This window comes from Globicephala melas, chromosome 15 (genome assembly GCF_963455315.2).
Source record: "Globicephala melas chromosome 15, mGloMel1.2, whole genome shotgun sequence".
Taxonomy (NCBI): Eukaryota; Metazoa; Chordata; class Mammalia; order Artiodactyla; family Delphinidae; genus Globicephala; species Globicephala melas.
The window spans coordinates 19,797,672-19,817,429 of NC_083328.1; the positions used below are offsets into that span (position 1 = coordinate 19,797,672).

General features: G+C 46.5%; 1 protein-coding gene across 3 annotated transcripts in view; it reads right to left on the reverse strand.

The window, feature by feature from the left end:
* Positions 1 to 636: 636 nt before the first annotated feature.
* The window catches only part of PRKCB (protein kinase C beta), a 310,170-nt gene continuing 291,048 nt past the window's right edge, over positions 637 to 19,758 (reverse strand). Inside the window, exon 17 of one of the 3 annotated variants that reach the window (XM_030871519.2) lies at positions 637 to 1,285. In XM_030871519.2, the coding sequence (XP_030727379.1) occupies positions 1,133 to 1,285 (153 nt within the window). In that variant the 3' untranslated portion in view covers positions 637 to 1,132. Of the gene's footprint in view, positions 1,286 to 7,184; positions 7,373 to 7,408; positions 7,638 to 19,758 lie in introns of those variants that run through there. The other 2 variants (XM_030871518.2, XM_060285527.1) reach the window with 2 other exon arrangements.

The window sequence follows — 19,758 nt, forward strand, 5'->3', positions numbered from 1 at the left end:
CACAGGAAAATATGAAGGTCACTAAGCCTGTGACTTGCAAATGGCAGAGGTCTCAATCTCAAATGGCTAGAGAATCCAGAGAAGTGGATGAGAGCATAGTACAATAGGGGGTGGTGGAGACTGTGGTATAATAGGAGGATGCACTGCTTTTAAAGGAGATAGCCATTTTTCAGTTCTGTTGAATTATTTCCACATGGAAATGTAGGCCCAATGCTACCAGTCTTCTGATTTTTTTAAAAGTGAATCTGAAAGTCTAGAAATTTACATAAAACTTCCATTTTTTAATGTTGACAATGATTTCAATTAAATGAAATTCTGTGCAAGTGAAATGAAATTCATCTACGCATCAGCCCATGGCTCTCCAGTTTGTAACCTCTGCGCCAGACTCTATTTAAAAGCAGACATGTAGGGCTTCCCTGCTGGCACAGTGGTTGAGAGTCCACCTGCCGATGCAGGGGACACGGGTTCGTGCCCCGGTCCGGGAAGATCCCACATGCCACGGAGCGGCTGGGCCCGTGAGCCGTGGTCGCTGAGCCTGCGCGTCCGGAGCCTGTGCTCCGCAGCGGTAGAGGCCTCAACGGTGAGAGGCCTGCGTACCGGAAAAAAAAAAAAAAAAAGCAGACATGTAAACAAGAGTTTGCATATATTAACTCAGTTTAATCATATCAATTCTTAAACAAAAAATTTCCTCCAAGAGACAAGAGTTCACAGTAACTGCAAAGCTTACTCACAATTTAAAAATACCAGTCATGCTTAGCATTCAAGGGGGATATCATAGAATAACTGTAAAAACTTTTACCATGAACATTAGCTTCTGACTTTAAAAATTACAAATGCTGAAGCATTTTGGTATCAGACATAGTAGTTCTGATATCGTCTGTTCATTTGATGAGTTTCTGGCAGTTTGGAAAATTGTACCTCTACAACTGGATAAAGCGCTTACTCTAAACTAAACATTTTCAGATGTAGAAAACAAACTAGCAAGCTACACATACAAAGAAAAGCCCTCTAGGACAAGCTCTCCACGTGTGGAATGCCAGCATATGCACCATGAATCCTGGAAGACTAGAATAGATACATACACTCGCCCTGAAGTCTTGTACTCCAGGCTTACAATGGAGTTTGCATTCACCTACACATTAATGACAAACTCTGGGTTAGTATAGGAGAAGCCAGCAAATTCATTTTGGTCCAAGTTCATGATGAAGAGTTTATCAGTAGGCGTGAGTTCCACAGGCTGTCTGGTGAACTCTTTGTCGAAATTGGAGGCGTCTCGCTTGTCTCTCTGCCAAATGGAAAGCAAACACATTAACACAGCATAAGAAGAAGGAAACGTGACCAAGACGTGCCAGTTACTGGGAAGCTGATGACGTCTCATGGGCAGAGTCAGGAGGAGCCCTGTGCTGACAGGGTTTAGCAGCGGCATTGCAATACTATCCCCTAGCTTTCACATTGTATGTTGGCTTCAGGAGAGAAAACTTGGTGGAAATTTTCTAAGAAAGGAAATGAGACCTTGACTTTCTTTAAGGATTGCCAGAAAGTGAGGGGTGTGTGTGTGTGTGTGTGTGTGTGTGTGTGTGTGTGTGTGTGTGTGTGTGTGTGTGTGTTGTTTTCCTTGGCTTTGAGATGAATTGAGTTGGAAACTTCCTCTGACCAGGTATGATGTCACAGAATTAGTCATGCAGTAGAGAGTCCAGGAGGACATGATCCAAGAGCGCCCCCTGTGGCTAGGAGGCTTCTTTCTTTAAAGAGGAGCAGAGCCACATGACCACTCAGCTCCCCAGAAGGCAGAGCGGCAAAATGGGGACATCAGATCACTGCTCAATGAAAGGAACAGATCACTATCCACCCCACATTCCCTGGTGCGATCTAGGCTTCGAAGGGATGCTCTGAAATCCGCCCACAGACTAGAATTTGGGTCTTCAACAGCCAGAGTTTCTTCCAAGGATGTTTACAGCAATGTATCTAGTCAACAAACTCCTAGTCTGGAAGGGCAGCTTTAAAACATTCTATTCTCCTAGTTAGTCTGGCATTTTCTTTTTTTTGGGGGGGGTGGGCATCAATCCCAGTTTACTAACTGCAGTTTGGGGCAAGTTTCACCAGGGAATGTCAGAGCGTGGGCTCATAACAAGATCTCACATCTGGGTGATGCTCTCACCTCTTCAGGGTCCCTATCAGCCTATGATCTTCCCATCCTTACCACACATCTAGGGGCAGGTAGAGGTCCTCGCCCCTGGTGCTCTGACATATGAGAAAACTGAGGCACAGGAAAGTAAAGTGACTTGCCCAAGATTGCACAGTGGGGTAGTGATTTTCACCCAACCACATCGCACCTAATTCTGCTTAATCTCAGCCTCTCTGACTGGGGGGAAAGCTTGATGGCTGGTTTATTGCAGGACAACCAAGGATAACGTATGGGTTTCACAGGTACCGGGCAGGTTACCTGGCTGAAGGCAGAGTGGTGTCAGATTGTAAAGAGGGAAGGGTCGGTGAAGATTGACTGATTTGCTAGAATTTGGTCAATGGCCATCCATGCTTTAGGTTTAACCCCTAAAGGGTACTGACTGACAAGGATTTCTCATTACTGGATTCATTTCCCTTTGCAAAATACTTCTCGCAAGAATGCCTTCTTTTTGGTTGCTCCCCTGAGACAGGTAAAATGTCCCTAAGAAGTGCTCCAATTGCTCTTTTGGTGTATATGTAGGGGTGTAGGGGTGAGGGGGACATGAAGAATGCACTTCAGTAAGTGTGGCCAGAGGGGAGTGGGCTGAAGATGCCGCTGGAGCTGTTTTCTGGACAGTGGACCGTCTCTTACCATGCCCCACCTATTCTGCTTTGTCTGGTCCTGCCTGCTGTCAGCCTGTCTTGTGTTGTCCCAGGCACTGAATGTGTTATTTGCTGTGTTCAGAGAAAAGCTTGAATTCCACGCCGTCTTTTCCTTTAATATTGCCTGTGCATCCCTCTCTGGACCCCACAAGTCATACGTTAGCATCTTTTTAATTGTCTTCGTTGCACTTGCTGCTGTCAGGAACTGTCGTTATTATTTATTGCCTCTTTCCAGGAGGGCAAGGTCCTTGTCTGTGTATTTCCAGTGCCAAGACTTGGCACATGGCAGGCCTTCCACAATTATTTGTTGAATGAATGAGTCAATGAATGAAGACTTTATGAAAGATGAGCCTCTTTGCTTTCTCCAACTTACAGTTGCCCCCGGGGCTAGAGATCATACTCTATAGCAAAACAATGGAATTTGTTCCCATTGATCCTACGGGTCTCTCACATGGGCCCCTGTCCATTGTGAGCCCCAATATGGACAGAACTGTGTTAAGTTCCTTCGAGATCTGAGAGCTCCAGGGCTGGGTGTGGGCCCTGGGTATATCTGGGGCTAGAAGCAGGCAGCTGTCTCCTTTCAGGTCCCCCCGCCGTGGCCTTCCCTGCCTGTGGGCATCCAGAAGAGGTTCCTTTCCCACCAGCCCCAGTATTGAAGGCCCTTCCCCATGTGTTGTTCTGGTGATGACTCATGCTTCCATCGTTCACATGGTGTAAACAGGACTGGCCATTATGGGCAGATCCTCATAGAAAATATCCCTGAATTCTACCCTAGCAATTGGGAAAGAATGGGCCTCTCCGTTGGGACAATTCCTTTCTGGGTTGATAGTATCTGAAGCCACATGAGAATAGTTTCACTCCTTCAAGGAGGGTTACTGATTCCACTGGCTTCCTATTAATTCCCCAAGAAGGTCACTGTGACCATGGCCCTGTGCTTTCTTAGAAGAGAAGCAGGTTAGTGAGAAGTCCAAGTAATGAAAAGAGGGATTCTAAGATCCTGGTAGGCAACTAGCCATGGCTGACCTGGACTGTGCTCTGGTTCCTTTGGATTATCTTTTTAGTCTCTTTTTAAAAACTTCTCCTCTGATTTAAGTTCTTTTGGAAAATATCAGCCTGTCTCATCTAGAAGAACCAGGTGGTGTTAAGCCAGGGGCGGTGTCTCCCTGAGGGCCAGAAAAGGTAATGCCTGCAGGAATCTGAGTGATGAACCCCAAAGGTGAGATTCAGGACTCAGAACTGAGCTCTGAAACCAGTTCCCTCTCTCCATACAGGCGTCTCTGCTCCACTCTTGGTGATTCTGTGAGCTGTTCAAGTATGGAGACTGTGCCTTTGGTCTTCTGGAGGGAAACTCACCCCAGTTACCCTCCTGCCTCTCTTTCCCCACCATTGCACTATATGATTGTCCCACAAATCTGGGTCAAGAGAGCACTGCTGCATCTCCTCCTGTAGCCTCAAATGTGATCCCCAGAGAGAAAGCAGAGCCCCATAGACTTTTGATGACTTCTTCTTTCTTAAAAGAAGCCTTCCCTGATCAACCCGGAGACTAGTTATCTCTAGATTACATCATGCTTTTAATTACTTGTTTAATGACTGCCTTCTTGGACTGCATCTTCATGGTTCCCCACCACGCTCCTGGCACCCACAATAGAGCCTGGCACAGAGCCGGTGCTCAATAAATGCTGGTTGGGTGAATGAATGGAGGGTGGAATACATGGACGGTCGCAAAAATAAATTCAAAATCTTCCTTCTTGGATACCTTTGCAAAGTATTCCCTTGGGATTACACATGTCGAAAGCTCTGTTTCTCAGTCTCCTCTGCAATTGAAATGTTGATAGAAAAGGCAACTGCAGGAATTCTGACTAATGATCCCTCTCTTTCACAGAAGGCTTCCCTGACCAACCCTCAGCTCGGTGTGTTAGGGGAACAGAGACTTTGGCTCGAGTCCCTATTTCTGCAAACTATTAAACTTTTGTAAAATAATGGCAGCAATTTGGAAAATGTAGAGTGCAGTGTGTGTGTGTGTGTATACACACACACACACACACACAGAGTATATTCTATTTATCTCTATCTATCTATCTAGTTCTATCGATCCATCCATCCATCCTACATTGTTCTCTAAAGTTGTCTGTAGTCTTTTATTGATGGGCCAATGTTTCTCCATCATTTTTAATCTTCCTGAGAGCATATCCAAGGAGAGGACTGGTGACCCAACAGCCAGGTGAAGGACCTCAAATAACTTGTCTGTTGGTGGGCACAGCTCAGAGATGGTAGTCACAGAGCAGAAAGAGGCCCGCACCGAGAATGAGGAAACTGGGTTTGCATCCCAGCTGGCTGACATTGGGCAAGTCACTTCCTCCCTCCAGATGCTGGTTTCCCAACAATAAAATGAGGTTGTGCCCCGATTTCCCTCCTTCTCTGGCCACCTGAGCTTGTCAGCCAGGACTTCATGTATGCTTCCCCTGACGTCCAGATTGCTACCACCACGGCGGCAGCAGGGCTGGTCCCAAAGCCCACAGCAGGGAGATGAGAGCGGGCAGAAGCAGTGAACCGCAGGGGGCTTTGCTGAAGTGGAGATCAAATCATGGTTTTTTTAAAGATGAGAAGTCTCACTTCAAGGACATTTGTCAAGTTTTTCAAGTTCCCTTGATGGTCTCTTAGAAGCCCTGGCACTTCCAGAAATCACTGGACTTGTGACAAGAGTTGTCTTTAGGGCTGCCTGAGGACAGCAGGGGACAGGGGGCAGGGATGGGGGACCACCTGCTGTCCTCATCTGCTCAGATGGAAATGGGATTTCTTCCACCCAAGGGGTTTCCTTGGGCTTCTGGGGGCTCATAAACCTACTTGCTAGAAAGGTTGAGTGTGAGCTGGGAGGAGTAGCAATTTTGACAAGAAAATCAAGAGCCCCAGCCCGGCTCCTAGCTGGACCCTAAACTTGCCTCTGGTGGGAATGTGGGCCTTGAGCTCCGATATTGCTGGAGGCCCCCCTTGCCAGCTCACCTCACCCCATCACAGGCCCCCAGGAGTCCCTGAATGGTCCACAGTCCCAGCCTCTCTGACCGGCTAAACACTGGGACCAAGGTTAAGTTCTGGGTTTAGTTTTTTTCTGTCGTGAAGCCTCAGGAGGCCCCATTTTGTAGTTTGGGTCCATGGTTTTCAAAGAGAGCCATTTTCCTTGAAATAGTATTTCTTCTTCCTTGCTTTTTTTTTTTTTTTATTGTATCTCGATGCTAGAAGAAAAATGGCACATAACAGACATCCAGGTACGAACATTTCCACAAACATCTTGCAAAACAACATCAAAGTGAGGAATACAACTGTCTATGCTTTCACGAATGGTCTTTCTTGGAGCACTTAATTAGCTTTCCAAAGCCAGCAACAAACCTAGACAAACCCCATCCACGCAGGCACGGGTCTGCCAGGCTCCAGAGCCATCTTCTTGGTGAATCAAAGCAGGTCATTGTGGTTAATAACATTTGGACACGTATTTCAAAGCATGTGTAACAAGAGTAATTTTTTTTTTTTTTTTTTGCATTTGGACAACAACGGAAATAAAACCCCAAAGCAAATAAACTTTGAAATGTAATGTAAAACCATGGCCCTTCAGGACCTTGCTAAAGTGACCATGTCTTTTCAGGGAGTGGGTCCAAATGTCCTTTTCAAGTAGTTTGGGGATGAAGGTGATTGGGGACACAGGGAATCAGAGCTTACAGCGTTGAGGCAGCACCCAAGGTGGTTGCCTTATGACTCCTTGAAGTGCCCTTAGATTGAAACTGTTTCAAGGCACACTCTTAGAATTTTAAAAGGGCTTAGATAATCTTCTGAACTTCGCGTTTTAAAAAATAACAAATAAAATTTTATTTTCAGCATGTTCTTTTCAAAGCTCCCAGTGCCTCCAAACCAGGCAGAATGGAGGAAACTCCCTCTAAGTCAAAGCAACCACCTACATGGATACAAGCCAAGCTCCAAGTCCAGAAGTGGAAGAATACTGCTAGCATCCGATTATCCACTCGTTCGGCAGGAAAAATCTAGATTGGATGGTTGGGATTGGAAAATGTGTGAAAATGGCAGCGCAGGAAAAAAGGAAAGAAAGCAGGCATGTTCTGTCCCCACTGGATCTACTTCGCTGACGTGCTGGGGAAAATAAGTGCTAAAAGAACTTTGATAATGTGCTAATTATGCAGCCACATTTTCAACATGCCATCTGCATAATCCCATCTCACAGAGATGCTCCAAACTACCTGAGGACATTTGGGTCCTGAAACATGGTCACTCTAGTTTCATCAGCAAATAAAACATGGATGCAATTTTGCAATTAAAAAAAAAAATGTCACCACAATAGCCGTTGAGCTTGAATGAAATGAAGGACGGAAATCTACACATCTACTTAGCTCTTGACTTCAGGTTTTAAAAATTCAGAGTTAACAAAGGAAAATCCTTCGAATTCTGATTGGTCAATATTCCTGATGACTTCCTGGTCAGGAGGTGTTAGGACTGGTGGATGGCGGGTGAAAAATCGGTCGAAGTTTTCAGCATTTCGCCCACACTATGAGAGGGGAAGAGAAGAATTTGTGGTGGGTGGAAAAAAAAAAAAACAACCAAAACAAAACAGAACGAAATAAAACTGGGTGAGGTTTTCTCCAAACCCTTCCCTTTCACTACCTCAGAGAGGTTGTTTTGATGATCAGAAATGAGAGCAACATAAAATGCAAAATTTTCACGACCGTTGATTGGCACATGACGCTGGGCTCCCAACCTTCAGTTCCTGTAGCTCGTGAGCTGCCTCTGGTATCCTTCTGGGCAGTCAGGAGCTGGATGGCAAAGGCATGGGATGGTGGGGCTGGTGGCATGTGGCATGTTCTCCCAACCCCACCCCAAGGAGTCAGCCAAGTTCATTTTGAAGGAGATGTGATTAAGGTGACTGAGATATTTCTTGGGCACAAGATGCAAAGTAATGGCACATTTATACATCACCTTGGAGATCCCAATACTAAGCAGCAGGTCCCTCAAAGCACTGTCCTCTGGCTCTCAGTCATCTCTGGAGATGTTTTCTAGCTCCACAGATACAGGAGTTTGTTACAAACTCCAGTCAATGGAGAAAGAGATCAAGACCTGGATTTGGTGCCTGCAATGGCTGGGCAACCACCAGGCGTGATGTCACCGACCCTTAATTACAAGGTGCCAGGAGGTAAACTCAGCCATTCTCCCTCCAGGTGTGAACAAAGGGTGTGGGATGAAACCCAACCCAGTGCTTTGGTGAGGCAATCCGGCTCTAGAGGGAAAACCATCGTCATTTCTCACTCATCCTGCTGTCCTTCTCTATGAAAGGTCCTGGTCTGAGGCAGAGTGATGACATATGTGTGTGTATGTACATGTGTACACTCATGCGTGAGTGCACACACGTGCACACGCCAGTTCTCATCTAACGAGAAGCGATGAGTCAGTAAATCTGGCCTTCTTTGTTCTTCACCAGCAAACCCGTTTACATGAAATCTCTAAGTGTTTCAGCAACCACAGGAGGCAACCACAGCCCAATAGCATAGTAGCAGCAGTAGTAATAATAATAATTATGACAGTTAATATTTATTATGCATTTGCTATGTTCCAGGCACCCTGGAATGCTCTTTCCTTGTAGTATCTTATTTCATCCTCCCAATGATCCTATGAAGTGGGTATTACTGTCATCCCTATTGTACAGATAAGGAGACTGAGGCCAAGGAGGTGATGTAATTTGTTCAGGGTCCCGCTGCTAATGAACAGGAGAGCTGCCACGTGAGCCACTTCTGTCTGATGTCAGAGCCAATCTCCCGGCGCCATGTTGCAAGAATGGTCGTTAGCTGGTGACTGACCGCATGGAGTGGGGTAGGGGTGGGGGGCAGGGGGGAGAAGCCAAGGATGGGGATCATGAGGTCTCTGCTTTGAATGACAGAGAATATGCTTATATCAATCACCAAGACAAAGAATGCGGGAGAATTCAGAAAGATGACTATTTCTGTTTTGGACATGATGACTTTGAGGGGCCACTGAGATTCTCGGAGATGATCTGGGGGAGTCAGAAGTATGGGTTCTGGAGCTCAGGAGAGAGGGCTTGAAAAAGTTTTTTAAAGGACAGACTATGGAGGGTAGAAAAAAAGATAATAACAATAGTAATTAAAACCACTGAGCACTTTCTAGACAACTGACATTTGCTAAGTGTGTGGCATACATTAGCTTTTTAATTCACATAACCACCCTGTGAGGTAGGTATCTGATTGTCATTTGCCAAAGGGAATATTGCCCCTAACACTTAAAGCGGTAAGAAGAGAATCAGGAGAGAGCTGCAGCAGACAAGCTGAGGATGGAGAGGAATCCAAGGAGAGGGCACTGTTACAGCTGAAATATCTCCAAGAGGTCAAGCAAGAAAGTTACTGAAAATGGGCCATGGCATTTGGTAATTGGGAGGAGACTGATGAGAAAATGCAGGGCTGCCGCCGAACTTCAGTCCTTGGAAGAGGGAAGATAAGCTGCAAAGCCAAGCAGTACAAGCTCCTCTTTCAAGCTTACGATCAAGGGAAGCAGAGGTATTGGATATGTGCTCAGGAGACCGAGTTCTCAGAGAGCCTCAGCTCCTGCCCCCTTCCTATTGGGAGAGAAGGAAGCCCACGCATCTGCAGACATGGGTTCGAATTCTGCCATCACTGACCGCTAGTTGTGCAACTCCAGCCAAGTCCCTTCAAGTCTCAGTTTCCTCTTTTGTGCCCTGGGGACAATTCTGACTTACATTTAAGCAGCATCATTGGGGCTGTGTCCAAAATAGACCGATGGGTGGACGAGGGGAAAAGGTGGAAAAAGTGAGACCAGTCAGGAGGCTGTCGCATAATCCAGGCAAGAGATGATGGTGGCCTGGAGGAAGATGACTGGGGGAGATTGGAAGATGCATTTGTTTGTGGGGGGTCTACTTTGAATTTAGAGTTGACATGATTTGCTGATGGATCGGACATGGGGTATGAGAGGGCTTGTGGTCTGAGTTACTTGGTGAGTGGGGGACACGAGGGGTAAAGCATGTTTGTTGGAAGACATGGAGCACTTGGTTTCATTCATGATAAATTGGAGAGTCCAGTGGAGGAGTCAAGGGTCAAGGAGGGAGTCCCCTTGCTGCGGTGTGGGGACTGAAAAGGAAGCAGCGCTAGACTGATGGCAGAGGCGGCGGGGAGGGTAGAAGATGGTGGCGATCATCCAGAGGAGAGAGATGGTGGATGGGGCTGTGGAAAAGAGGGTGGAGCAGAAGGGATGGAGCTGGAAAAAACAAAGAGGTATTTGTGGCAGGGATGGAGGAGTGGGAAGGCGTGTTACGAGGCAGCCCGGCGGGTGTTTCTGGGTGTTGGGACCTCAGCCAGCCAGTGCAGGAAGCCTGTTAGCTGAGACACAGAGAGTCTTCAGGGGCCATTTTTCTTTAAAAACCATCCATTTCCTATCCACAACAGAAGGCTGTTGCTCTGCTGGGGCCTCCCCAGAGGCTGTGATGGGAGACAGAGAAACAGCTTCTGGAAGCTCCGCAGCCTCCTCTCCCATCACTCCCCCCACTGCCTGGAGAACAATGAAATCTTTAAGTGAGATAGCAGAGAGGAGATGCAGGAACAGGGGTTAACCAAGGGGGCACAATACAGCGGGAGCGTGATTTCCTTGCTAATAAGCAGCTTACGAGGCTGGCAGATCACAGCCTCCCTAAGTGTTTCCGTGTTTTTCAAATGGAGCTGTCACTGCCCATTAGCTTCAGGAGCGCTCCCTAAATGGAGACGTCAGCCCTTGGGAGGCACGGCCCTGATCAGCTCTGCGCCCGCTGTGTCCTTGGAGAAGGGGCAGCTCAGCGGCTGGGATCTAATTGCAAACGCAGCGTGGACCACACCTGCTTCTCTGGCTGTCTTGGGTGGATGCTTCACCCTCACTCAGTGGCGAGAAGAAAATCCAACCCCCTTGTCATCACTGGGGCTCCTGGAACAGGAATGGGGGCCAAAGCCAACTAGGTTATTTAAAATCACAGGGAACCTCTTCCCGGGTTGGAGAGGGGAGTGAGGATTCTGACTTGTTTCCTTGTGCCCCCGAATGTCAAGAGACAAGACCGTTTGAAAAGCTTATCTGTGAGCCGTTACATGTGAGCTCTTCTTTTCCTTTTCTTCTCTTCTTTCTAATTTCTGTTTCATTGTGCTAATAACACCTCCAAGTCTAGCTGTCTAATGTGGAGTTGGCTCGGTCACAGCAACCACAGGGAGCCTTCAGAGACGCCAACCTGGATATGTCACTTCCCTGCTCTAGTCTGCGATGGCGTCCCACTGCCCGAAGCCACACTCCTCAGCATGGCTTACAGGCTGTTTAGGACTCGGCCCTGGTCACCTGGTCAACAGCCTCTTCGCTGCCCACGGTCCCGCAGCCCAGCTCCTCCCACCACAACACACCCACCAGCTGTCCTGACATCCTCCCAGCTCCTAGAACCCTCATGCACGCTCACCTCCGAGCCTTAGCACAGGCTGTCTCTTCTGCCGGGAACACTTGCCTCCCACCCTGTTCCCCATCATTGTCTACGCGTCCTTCTCTGTCTCCAGACACTTCCTCCAGGAGCTTTTCCTGGACTCCTGCTCTATCTATACCCCTGGGTTTATCCCATCAAGATATAGGATGTTCATCAAAGAATTGTTAGAGGGAAAAAAAAAATTTTTAAATCAACTCTCGGCCAACAGGGAAGAGTTAAATAAATAATGATCCATCTATTTTATGTATTGCCATGCAAAATGCTTTTAAAAATTAAAATAAGATGTAGAAGAATATTAAATAACAGTTATATATAATTAATGACAGTGTGCACGATATGTTCCCATTCTATAAATTACAGACATAAAGGTGTGCGTGGTACCTGCAGGCACATTATACACGTGCTTCTACAGATTGGGAGAGTTACAGATTGTTTGATTTTTCTATCTTTTATGCTTATTGTGTTTTTGAAAATTTAAATAATAGTCAAGTAGTATTATTTTGTGTATAATAAGGACAAAAACTACAAAAGCTATTTTAAATGAGGGAGCTATTACAGTGGAGGAAAGGGGGAAAATAGAAATAAAGGGAATGGGAAGATGTAGCCAAATTGCCGAAATCTGCCTGGCGCTGTTTAATGCACTTCATCTTAGTTAAAAACTCTAAGATCTCCCAAATGGCTGCCCTAGTGTGGATTTGGGGATGATGACAAAGGCTAATATTTAGGTTATCTAAATGGGCATCTTCTGTCCATCGGTGTGCTGGGCACCAAAAATATGATGACACATGAGACAGACCCTGTCCTTGCCATCGTTGAGCTTATAGTCTAGCAGAGGAGACAGGTGCACACACAGGCCATGGCATGGTGCCACGTGACAAGTGCTGCCATTGAGTACAGAGGTGAGCAACGCGAGAAGGGCCAGGGAGACTTTCCGAGGAGATGACATCTAAGTTGAGTGGGACCGGAAAGAAAGACACTGCTTCTTTGGAGGAGGGAAAGGAAGAGCCCAGGGAAGAAATGGAGGTGAAAAGAGGTCAGGGACAGAGCAAGATGCTGGAGAAGAGGTAAAGGTCCACCCCATACTTCTCACTGCTTAATCAAGTTTGATAACATGAGGCCAATGGCACAGGGGAGATTCCTACCCAGCCTCCATCAAGACACCAGAGACTAGGTCACAACGAACCGAGACAAGGTCACAATGAAAAGATACCCAAGCGATATGGTCTGACTAAAAGACAAGGGAGTCTCTCTCTCTCTCTCTCTCTCTCTCTCTCTCTCTGTTTTTAATGTGCAAATTCAGTGAAATTCGGGATCCTTTTTATGCCTATGGTTCTATGCAGCAGGAGAACGCAGGAAGGACCCACCCAGGCAGAAGCAGCCAGCCATGTCAGGCACACGCATTTGATCATTTTTAAAAGTTGTCCGTGGACCAAGGTGTTTTTCTGGAGCAGAGTCAGACAATATTCTGCATGGTCTGGGCTTTGGCAAAGCAGGAAAGATTAAAGCCTCCTTTCCTAACAATGAAGGTCCCTTACAATCAGGAATATTTGATCTCTGTGTCTATTAAGGAGGAAGCTGGCAAGAGAGGGGGCCTTTTGCGCTTGATAGCAAGTTTCATTTTTAAAAAGATCTTCATTTAAAAACAACACGCAATGTTTTCTTTTCTTCCAGATCTCAGGTTAAATGCTACCTCCTCAGAGAAGGTGAGGTGAGCCTCTGGATCGCCTCCAAGTAAAGCAGATTCACCCTTTCTCCTCCTGTTACTCTCTCAGAGCAATCTGTTCATTTCTTCCACAGGAAATAAAATACGTGAATATCCCAATCTACGATTACATGTTTATTTCTTTGCGTATCTGTATTGTCTATATTCCCATCTAGACTGTAAGCTCTATGAGAGCTGAAGCCACATCGGATTTGCCCACCCCTCAATTTCCAGGTCCCAGTACAGAGTAGGCACTCAGTGTTGTCAAAGGGATGAATAGTAGCATATATTAAGTGCTTATTATTAGCCAAATACTGTATAAGTGCTTTACAAGCATGATCTCATTTAATCCAACAGTTCTATGAAGTCTGCTCTACAATGAGGAATAGATTTAGAGCTTAAGTAACTGACTAGGATTTGATCCAAGATCTGACAACTGATCCGTTTATGCAGAAACAAATAACTTGTTCCCAAGCACCACGAAAAAGAAACAACAAAACCCTTTGTAATTCCCCCACCCCAGTACCTTTATTATGTTAACATTTTGGTCTGTGTCCTGGATGGCTGGAAGAATTGTCAGACGGATGCTTTTTACTCTAAAACCTGTAGACTCATCACTTTATTCTTTAGCCTGCTTTTTAAAAAACGACATGAAATATACTCTAAACTTTTCCCCATGTCAACAAAGTATCATATTGTTCGTATCTGTTCTTCACCTTCATCCTAAACCATGTTGCTGGCTTCGAATAAGCTGCCCTCAAATAGTAATGAACGCTTTTACTTGCTTGTGTTTTTATAGCTTTGATTCTCACAAGTTGGTAAGATAGGCAGGAAAAGGATTATCTCCACTTAGCAGAAAATGTGAAAAGTTAACAATTTGGTCAGGATCCTACAAGGTAAAGGAGGAGAACCACGATTCAGAGCCCGCTTTGCTTGATTCCAAAGGCCACGGGGCAACAGCGACATCTCACTGCCTTACAGACTGTATCCGATCATGTGGTATGGACTTGAAAGCTGACTTGGGCGGCTTCCCTGGTGGCGCAGTGGTTGAGAGTCCGCCTGCCGATGCAGGGGACGAGGGTTCGTGCCCCGGTCCGGGAGGATCCCACATGCCGCGGAGCGGCTGGGCCCGTGAGCCGTGGCCGCTGAGCCTGCGTGTGCCAACCGGAGAGGCCACAGTGGTGAGAGGCCCGCGTACCACAAAAAAAAAAAAAAAAAAAGCTGACCTGGTACCAATCTCAGCACCACCCATCCCCAGCCAGATAAATGGTAAGCAGGTTAGCTAAATTCCCTAAGCCAGGTTTCCTGTTATGTCAAATGGATCTGTCTCGCAGGATGCGGTGAGGTTGATTTGACAAAATGCACATAAAATCTCTGACACGGTAGCTGTAGCCGCTGTTGAGTGAGGACTTACCCAGTCCTGTCCAATGAGCCAATCTGATGCGCGTGGCTGTACCCTGGCAACCGAGGGATCCTACAGGCCCTGCCACACCCAACCTATCCTAGCGAGGTAGGAGGTAGATGGGCCCCTGGGCTGGAGAGCCGGAGTTTGTCCAGCAGAGTAAACCGGAGCTTTGTTTTCCCATGACATTCCAAGGACAAAGCTAGCGGCAGGGGCTGAGCTCTGCCAGAGTAAGGAGATAAGACAACCACATCTATCAGCTCCCCAGCTGCCCAACGGCACATACACAGGAAGGCTTCTCGGGGGTCAAAGAAGGAGAGGACGCCACCCCGTAATAGGTGCTGTCAAACCTCCCACAGGCCTCTGCGCTGGAATCCATCTTGGCAAAAAACATGTGCACACATATTGGGGAGGGCCCTAGGACAGGTCAGGGGTGGAAAACAAGTGAGATAATTGGCCAAAGGTAAGCAAAGACCCAGAAGAACTGCCCTATGTAAATGATTTAACCACCTCTTCACTGCACTTCTCCTCATTAGGGAGGACGCCCACGCCCTTTCTCTCAGGGTGTGTATCTCTGCCTCGCTTCTGTCTTAAATAAACAAGCTGTTTTTTGCGTGCTCTCCCACACGTTATGCTGTGTCTCTGATAATAAACTTTGTACCTGTTCTTACAGTGTTTGCCTCTTTGAGAAATTCATTTTCCAAACAGGGCAAGAGCCAGGGCAACTTTGCTTCTAGCCTCTAGCCCCTGGAGGACCAGCAGCTAGGATTTCCGGTTTTCATCCACGCTACCTAGGTGTGATTCCTGGGCAGGGAGCTAAGATTTCTCTTCAGGACCGCTCACTGCTGTCTCTCTGAGATCACGAGGATATTATCATTAACAAGTTACAGACACTTAAAACACGAAATCTTTCCCACCAAGGCTGGCAAGATATGTGGGAAGCCACAAGGTGAAGCCAGGCCCTGGGGCTCCTGGTTAGAGAAAGTGAGGAAAACGTGGGCCCAGGCACAAAAGGGACACCTCCCCTCTCCCGTCCAAGCCTCACTTCCTCGTAAAGACATTTCGAGCAGTTTCACACACCACTTCTGAGCTGCTGTTTTTCATACCCTAAGTGGAGGGCACTTTGTGATTGCTTTTAAGAACTGCACTTGTAAATAAACAAAAAATACACTTTTGTTCTTTCCCTCTCTGGGTCATGGGCATGTCTTGATCCTCCAAGTTCAACTGTCATCAGAAGTCTTCATGCAGTATCTCTGCCGGGAGTGGTTATGGAGACAGGAGGAAAATCAGTCAGCTCAGTGCCCTAAGAACAAGGGAGAAGAGGGGCCTGAAAAGGAGGGAGAGACTCTGAGCTTATCCTACAGATAAACTCGCACATATAGGAAACTAGGAAGCTACTGAAAGAATGAAGTAGATTTAGACGTGCTGATAAAACCCTGAGAAAACCATAATTCAAGAAGAGTCATGTACCTAACTGTTCATTGCAGCTCTATGTACAAGAGCCAGGACATGGAAGCAACCTAAGTGTCCATCATCGGATGAATGGATAAAGAAGATGTGGCACATATATACGATGGAATATTACTCAGCCATAAAAAGAAACGAAATTGAGATATTTGTAGTGAGGTGGATGGAACTAGAGTCTGTCATACAGAGTGAAGTAAGTCAGAAAGAGAAAAACAAATACCGTATGCTAACACATACATATGGAATCTAAGAAAAAAAAAAAGGTCATGAAGAACCTAGGGGTAAGACAGGAATAAAGACACAGACCTACTGGAGAATGGACTTGAGGATATGGGGAGGGGGAAGGGTAAGCTGTGACAAAGTGAGAGAGTGGCATGGACATATATATACACTACCAAACATGAAATAGATAGCTAGTGGGAAGCAGCCTCATAGCACAGGGAGATCAGCTCGGTGCTTTGTGACCACCTAGAGGGGTAGGATAGGGAGGGTGGGAGGGAGGGAGACGCAAGAGGGAAGAGATATGGGAACATATGTATACGAATAGCTGATTCACTTTGTTATAAAGCAGAAACCAACACACCATTGTAAAGCAATTATACTCCAATAAAGATGTTAAAAAAACCCCAATGATATCACTTACACGGAATCTAAAAACAATGATACAAATGAGCTTATTTACAAAACAGAAACAGACTCACAGACTTAGAGAAGGAACTTACGGTTACCAGCGAGGCGCAGGGAGGGATAGTCAGGGAGTTTGGGATAGACATGTACACACTGCTATATTTAAAATGGATAACCAATGAGGACCTACTGTAGAGCACAGGGAACTCTGCTCAATGTTATGTAACAACCTAAGTGGGAGAAGAATTTGAAAAAGAATAGATACGTGTATATGTATAAATGAATCACTTTCCTGTACACCTGAAACTAACACAGCATTGTTAACCAACTATGCTCCAATCTAAAAGTTAAAAAAAAAATAAAAAACAATCTGCAAGATGGAAGGCAGGAGTAGAGCCAGGCATGGGAATTGAACACGAGCACTAACATCCCTGTGTGTGATGTGGAGGACTTCTGTGCTGCACACAGCATCTCCAGAAGGTCACCCAAGGAAGCCGGTCGCAGTGAGTGGCTCTGGGAAGGAGAGCCACGGAGCCTAGTTAGGGGTCTCTGGGGAGGTACTTAATTTCACTGCATAGCTTTTGATGCTGCTGGAAGTTTTTACTTTTTCAGATTTTTTCTTAAGGAAGGAAGATCAAAGTGCCCAATTTGATGAGGTCAAGAAAGATAAGTCCACGAGAGGAGACAATCTGGGGTCATTGCGGACTCAAGGAGAGAAATTTCAATAGAATGGTGGCGGCAGAAGCCAGATTGCACTGAACTGTAGAAAGAATGGAAGGAATGAAGTGGAGACAGCAAGAACTCCTTCCAAAGTTTGTTTGTATGAGAAGATAGGGCAGGAGCCCTAGCGGTAGGATGGAGGGATCCAGGTTTGAGGCAAGGGATTTTTAAGATGAGAGACTTAGCATGTTTCTGTGTGAGAAGGATGAATCAGAATGGAGTCAGAGTGGATATCTGCTGGGCTTGCAGGCACCGTGGCTTTATTTTTCTTGGAGGACCCACTCCTTCCCCTCTGCAAGATGTCCGCTTTAGATAGGGGCAGACCCAGTCACTTGGCAGGTGACCCAGGCCTGGCCGATCAGAACATTCCATCTCCCCAACCCCCAGGCCCAGTGATTGCTTTAGAGATGACCATATGACCCAATACCTTCCAACAAGATTGAGTTCCAGGCTGCTGGGAAGTTTAGGAAAAGGAAGCTCTTTTTTTCGGCAGAAATTGCAAAAATAATGGGACGTACTAAGTCTGGAGTAGCTATGTGCCCAAGAAAGCCTTCAGGGAATGAAGAATGAAATCAACAGGCAGGAAAGCCATCCCAGGGAGACAGAGAAGTGGATGGCTTTTGATACTGTTGAGACCCTGGATCCAGCCACAGCTAAATACTTGAAAAAAATTTAGTCATTACGTCAGTTTGAATTGGGTTCCTATTTGTAACCATAGGAGCTTTGATTAATATATAGAGAAGCTGTAGGCACAGACTGGCCAGAGCAGATGCGCAAAGGACATTGGAGAACAGGGGTTCAGAGCAGAAGGGGAAAGTCTTCACGGGGGGCGGGGGGAGGCACCTGTTTGCTGACACACAGAGGGAAAGAGGTCAAGGTGACTATACAGGAGCAGGAAAGCCACCCACCCATGGGCCTCAATTTCCCCCCGACTTAGGAGATGGGGCTATCCGTTGAGACCAAGGGGACTGGAACTTTAGTAGGGGGACCTTCAGAAAACAGAAGGTTTGGGGACTTGCCCGGGCAGGCTTAAGGGCCCGACTGAGATTGGAGAGCCTGCGATCGTGGAGGCTCGTCTTTCCTCAGCTGCTGAAGAGCAAGTCTGGTGGTTTTTGGGGGTTTTCTGTTTTGTTTTGTGTTTTGGCAATGCCACACGGTTTGCGGGATCTTAGTTCCCTGACCAGGGATTAAACTCGAGCCACAGCACTGAAAGCGCCGAGTCCTAACCACTGGACCGCCAGGGAAGTCCCAAGGCTGGTGTTTGAATCCTGGCTCTGTTGACTCTCTGTCCACATTCCTTCTGCTTGACCCAGTCTCCCTGGATCCACGTGTTCATCTCCTGAAGTTCTCCCAACCTTTGGTCAACAGCTTTCTGGGGCACTGTGATAAGAATTACAACCTGGGCAGGGTTGACGGCAGAATCTAAGGAACTAAACTTCATGGACATTCATTCAGCGGAGCCCATCCCCCAGGAAAGTATTTAAACGTGGGACTGGACCAAGAGCAGTTCAAATCCCACATCTGTGCAGCTGAGTTTGGGAGATGAGAGAAGAAACATCATGGAGGCAAGAGTATGGGCTTCGGAGGTAAAGAAATAGGACTTCAGATTAAATTGGCTGTGTGACCACGGGCAAGTTACTTAACCTCTCTGAGCCTGTTTCCTCACCTGTATGGGGGAGGTAATAATACCATCTATTTCCTGGGGTTGTTGTGCAGATGACATGAGATCAATAAATTAGATAGAGTGCTCTGCTTTCTAGTAAAATTGAACAATTTCATAGAACATGCCTGACCCATTTTATTGTTACTGTTGTAAATAGTGTTATTAATAAAGTCCTTCATGCATTAAATGGAGGGCGAGTTTTCTTGTCCTGGTTCTATCATATTCCCTGTGTAAGTCACTTGGGGAAATCTCTGGGCCTCTGCTTCCTCATCTATAGAATGGAGGGGTTGAATTCCACTTCTAAGGTATCTTTCAATTCTTGACCTCTGTCACATTTCAGTGGTTATGGCCAGACATATCCTAACAGATTCATGCTCTCTCTCAGCATGTGACCTTCCCGCCTACCATTTCAATCAAACCATTGGTCCCTCTGCCAAGGGACAGCTGAAAGTCACGCACCTGGCAAAAGATTTAGGAAACTCACTTGGCCCAGGAACCTGTCAATTTGAACCATCTTTCGAAGGGAGCCTGGCTGAATCCACAGTTTCAGTAGGCTCTCCATGGATGGCTGGAAAGGGAGATAAACAGACACACAAACTCCAGGTCACATGTCCTAAACAACCCCTGGCTATGTGTTAGTCAGTGTACGCATGAAGCCTAATATCTTGATTATGATCTCTGCAAACTCCACACTCTCTGGATAACCACGAGAACAAACAGAACCGGGTGGGAAAACGTCTACTTCTTGACGAGCCTGCCTTGAGTGCCTCACTTCAGTTGCTGCCATGCCCTGCTTCCAGGGGTTAGTCAGTGTCTGCTCTCTTTGCCAGCCTCGAAATCAAAGC